Source organism: Hibiscus syriacus, unplaced genomic scaffold (genome assembly GCF_006381635.1).
Source record: "Hibiscus syriacus cultivar Baekdansim isolate YM2019G1 unplaced genomic scaffold, ASM638163v2 tig00002511_pilon, whole genome shotgun sequence".
Lineage (NCBI taxonomy): Eukaryota > Viridiplantae > Streptophyta > Magnoliopsida > Malvales > Malvaceae > Hibiscus > Hibiscus syriacus.
The window spans coordinates 4601408-4606575 of record NW_024061932.1 but is presented as its reverse complement, the minus strand read 5'-3'; the positions used below and the strand labels follow the sequence as shown (position 1 = coordinate 4606575).

At 37.2% G+C, this 5168-nt stretch overlaps 1 protein-coding gene across 1 annotated transcript; it reads right to left on the bottom strand.

The window, feature by feature from the left end:
* Window positions 1-574: 574 nt before the first annotated feature.
* On the bottom strand, window positions 575-4521 carry LOC120146857 (conserved oligomeric Golgi complex subunit 4-like). The gene is made up of 2 exons (XM_039160342.1): window positions 2745-4521; window positions 575-1333 (listed from the first exon to the last, which is right to left on the bottom strand). The coding sequence occupies exons 1-2, from the start codon at window positions 4368-4370 to the stop codon at window positions 704-706; spliced, it is 2256 nt and encodes a 751-aa protein (XP_039016273.1). The 5' UTR covers window positions 4371-4521; the 3' UTR covers window positions 575-703.
* Between the last annotated feature and the right edge of the window lie 647 nt (window positions 4522-5168).

Genomic DNA, 5168 nt, shown 5'->3' with positions numbered 1-5168 from the left:
TAATAAGTTTTTAAAATAGGGATTTAAAGGTTTTTTTTTTCATTTAAAGAAATTTGGGCTTTTTATAAAAATATAATTTAAACTTTTTTTCTAAATTTTTTTTTTACGTACAACACACTATATATTTTGAGCGATTAATAGATTTTTTAACAGGTGTAATAAAATTGACCTTAAAATAATATCGGAGAACAAAAAAATTAATCACTTAAATGAATAAGAGGTATAATTTAAACAATTTTTTTAATCATGTATTAAAAAAACTCAAATGATTTGTTGAACACAAAAACACAATTAAAAAAACACAGATTTATTGGCTTTAAACTGATTTTTTTTTTCTATTCCCAATAGGTTTTCTAATAAATTCTCAATATTATAGCCGTTCTTGGGATTTCAATATTGTTGAATCAGCAATTATTTTATTACCCAAGGATAAGGGAAGAATCGCAAATCCTAAAATTCAAACTCAAACCTGTCTTATCACATCGAAACTAGTAAATGAACCAACCAATTAAAATCCCGAAGGAGAAATTTTAATTTTATGGTATGTAATCTAATGTCGAAAAGTAGAATTTTTGTAAAACAATAACATTACAAAACAATGGCAGCAACAGTAAGGTAAAATATACTTGAAAAAGGACCATACTCTTCCAAATGACAAAAGCATATATATGTATTAAAAACAATGAGAAAGAAGATGTATGGATTACAATTTCAAAGCAGCAATTGCATCAGGTTTAAAATCAACCCTTAAACTCAGAACTCTCCTAACCTCAGCTGGGGTAAGTCTCCATGTCATAGGTCCTGAGTTTTCTCCCCAGAAGTCCAGAATCTCCGAAACCTTTTCCAGGTTGAGGATGGTTGCCATCTGTGTAAGCCGAGCAAATTTGTCTCTCACGGTTCTCTGCGTCATCCCCGAAAAATGGCTTACCAGAGCTCGGGTATCTCTGTCGAGCTGAAGGCCGCCAAGTTGACTAAACCGTTTCTGCATCATTATCACTTCCAGCCTCTTCACAATGAAATCGATCACCAAATGTACGAATGAATCGTAGTTGTTTGTAGTCATTAGGGATTGGAGCCAAGCCACGTTTATTTCAACAGCATGAAGAAGCCTCTGTACCCATGGATCATTCACCTCATTCTCAGCGTATTCACTCTCTGATAGCTCATAGCTGATGGTTGCTACACTGTCTAGTACCGGACGGATTCGAGGTGTCACAGTAGCCACTAGTTGTTCCATTCCAGCATTCTGGGCTTGCTTGAAAGTGTTGCTCAAGTCAGCCAACTCGGACAAACAAGATTTTACCCTTTCCCTTTCAGCCGGTGCCGGAAAGACCTGAAGAGTATGAAAACGCATATACAATGCAGTACTTGGATGACAGGATAAATATGAAAAACAGGCACAAGAAACAAAGTCAAGTTAGTAATACAATCAATCTGCCGACATCTATTCCAACATTTAAGGACCGAGGATATAAAACTTTTTTCATCAGCATGAATTCCTACTCTGAAATTTTTCTCATTTTGGTGCACGTTCTATTGAGTCATATAGTCAGATAGAAGCAAGAATTGGCACCACAAGGTATCCCGAGAGAAACAATCTCGGAAAATTATCAAGTTCTTACTTGCATGATATTCAACATGATGACGTACTAATCTTCAGGAACTTTCGGATCCATTAGTGTGAACCATTTTCTTCTTTTACAACGCACAAGTATTAAGTATATTATATAGCTTGAAATATTACGGAAGAATCTTTACTTTTGAAGGCAATGTTGTCGGGGGAACAAGGTGCACTCTAGATGCTAGAGCACTTGTATTGCCAGAAGTGCAAGGTGCCAAAAGAAATGCGCTCCAAGGTAAAGTTAGGTGCAATATGTAACATGTATGTGCATATGCGTCTGTGTATGTATATAAAATAAGCTTAAGATATATAATTATGTTAATGAACACTAAAGAATGGTCCAATTTATCAGCAAAACCTGCAAAATTTTCTTTTTCTTTTGCTAGCCAATCTGCATGGTTTCTTTTTGGTCCCATCTTAGATGTTGAGTACTCAAAATTGAGAAGTAGAGTTTCATATCATCCCATTTCTTACTAGTATAAGGACTAGTGGGAAAATGGAAGTTACAAGCTAAAGAAATTAAAGGCAAAGCCAATGAAGAAGGATTTTTTTTGGCTTCTATTGCCTTACAAAAAGGCATGTTGTGTATATCATTCAATAAGGAATATTGAATCGAACCTAGAGTTACATCCACCACCTTTGCGTGTTGGACTTCCTGTAAAGCTGGGGTTCTATGGCCAACTCCTAAGTATCCCAGAAATCAGCCTAACACTTACATGGAAAGTCTATCAAAACAATAGCAAGTTGATGCAATCATAACATAAACACCCAAAGCAACATTTGTAGCTAAATAAAATAAATTTTAAATACAAAGTGTAAGAAGCTAATAATGATCCCTTATGAATTTATTTTAATAATCCATTTCCTCTTTTCCTCCCCCTTTCTGAGTCCCTAAGAACCCTGCCTATAAATCGGAGCCTTCTTAAACTGTAATGCTTCTATGCATTAAGGAGACCCAGCAATGTTTCACAACTTATAACACCAGAAATAAATAAACCATTTACTTCAAATAAGCAAACAACAATCTTGAAAAATCAATAATATGTATGTAGTAGCTGACTAAAACATAAGAAATTTGATGCATAAACGAATTAGAAGAACAAAAAGCAACTATATGACTGACCTCCGCACACTGCTCTTCAATTTCGTGTTTTAGTTTCAAGACATACTCACTGCTGAGATCTATATTATTGAGGGTTGTAGCTATCTCCGTCCCAGTCTTTTGAACGCCAACACCGCCCAAGAACAGCTTTGCACCGAGATTCGGTTCTCTTAATTTCAGTTGCAAGGCTTCGTAGTATTCATTATTCAGCAAGCTACTAGCACCACTTAGTACGGCAACAACAGAGCTAATATTTGAATTAGAAATAGCCCTTCGCAAGCAGCTTTGCAAAACATAAAATACATCGTCCACCATTGAAGTAGTAAGGCTATCAGGTACAAGCTCATCAATCCCTATGGCTTTCCTCACATTTTCCACCATAAAGAACCCCTCTAAAATCACATAAAACCCAGTAATCTCTTGAGCTACCTTACTAAAATTTCCAGTACTAAAAGCTTTCGTAGCCCGTGGGACTAAATCAGGATCCACAGTTGTCATTCCCTTGATCTTTGAAATCATATATTGAGTGTAATCTTCACCAAGTTGCATCAATGACAACATTTCTTCTAAATACAACTCAATCTCTCTTGGGTTGGGTCCTTCAGGGGCGCCAACGGTTAACAAATTCTTATTTTGAGAATTAATCTCAGATGACAATTTAGCCAATTTTCTAAATTCCATATATTTTTTCAAGATCAAAGAACCCCTTGAATCGCATTCTTCTTGCAGCTCAAAAATCGCATACACCACTCCATCTTCTCCACAAAGGCTCCTTAAAATATCATCATTTTCCTCAACAGCTAAAACTATATCTTTGAACAAATTAGTCAAACACCCAACAAAATTTGCCTGGCTATTCTGATTTTGCCCATTACTTTGCTCCATCAACTCGACCAAATTCTCATACTCTAACCTTGATCTCATCCCGATCACTTTCTTCAAATACCCGACATAAATTTGCAACCCTTCTTCCTCAAGTCCCAAAGGCGAATAAAGCTTAATGAATCGCAGAATCGTAGGATGATCCCTTTGATCCACGGCTGCCATTAGTTTTTTCTTTACAATCCCCTCCAACTGCTTCTTAGACGCCAACAACTGTTCCCTTTGGTCTGATCCGGAATCCTTATACTTATTATCTATTTCCAGAAAAGTCCTCACGTAATTCGTGGCGGATTCGAAATCTTCAGCGTCGAGAGCGCTTTTGACGCCGTCGATGCAATTCCCTCTCTCAACAATCGCATCAATACGATGGAGCGTGGAGTTGACGCGTGACTGAGCGAGGTCGAGCTCGCGGACCTTGTGGCTTACCTGGTCGGCGAGGTAGCAGGTGGAGGTGACGTTGGAGAGCATGTGGTCTGCTTCGGCCTTGACAATGTCGAGAACGTCGGCGGATCTTTGGAGGTTGTTGAGGCTCTTGTCGAGATCGGTGCGCCGGGAGAGAAGAGTGTCGAGGTCGACGTCGAGGTCGCGTTGGTAGGCGATGCACTCGTGGAGGAGGCGCGTCATGGTTCCGACGTCGGTGAGGGAGCGTACATAGTCGACGGCCTCGGGAGTACCGAATTTGATGGAGGATGATGCGGAGGTGTCGTCCTGCTGCTCCGTCGCTTCCAGGGTTTTGGGGACGGAGGCGCGTGGTGTTGACGGCATTTCTCTCTCTCTCTCTCTCTCTCTAATTATTGAGAAGCAAATTTAGGAGCAATCGGGGATTTCAGATACAGATTTAGTTTTGGGAAGAAAAGGAGAGATTGTGCAGTGGTGCACATGCAGTATGGTTGTTCATGGTCTCATGCCATGGGTAGGTTGGGCCTGGTCCAACTAGCCTTTGGAGTTAGATTTTTAATTTTATTTTTTTTCTTCAGTCGATTATAATGTTTTTATTTGGGTACCCGCATTTTTTTTTTTGGGTATCTAAAATATTGAGTATATAAGATTTTCAGGTCTAAGAAATTTGTAATAGACGAATATCTGTAAGTTGAATGCCCCTGAAACTTAGATACTCACATTTTTTAATTATGGGTGCTACATTAATATTTATTTTATTTTTATAATTTTTATTAAATTATTTATAAAAATCATATAAAAAATATAAAATTTAGACTTAATACAAAAAAATGCCTAAATTATACTCTTTTCTCATTTAGGCACTTCATTTTTTCTCTGTTTATTTAAGTATTTAATGTTGCAAATGTTACCATTTTAAGTTGCAAGTCATGATACGTTCTAATCTTTACTGATTCTTCTTCATAAATCATATTTAGTTAAATTTTAATTTCTTCCAGTATAATGACATGAGAAAGCTTCGAACGATACCTTCTAAGCATCGATACATGAAAAAAGTATGATTGAAGCATGCTTGAGGACAAGCATGAGATAAGTGAGGGGACTTTAAAGAGTGTTTTAAAGTGTATACATTTACTTGTTAATTCTCTCGTGTTATCGATTTAT

What these genes read in the sequence shown, in the direction of transcription:
- LOC120146857 (XM_039160342.1), bottom strand. Translation starts at nt 4,370, where the DNA reads ATGCCGTCAACACCACGCGCCTCCGTCCCCAAAACCCTGGAAGCGACG. An exon ending in TTGAAGAGCAGTGTGCGGAG is followed by an intron (nt 1,334 to 2,744) that starts GTCAGTCATATA and finishes CATACTCTTCAG; the next exon opens with GTCTTTCCGGCACCGGCTGA.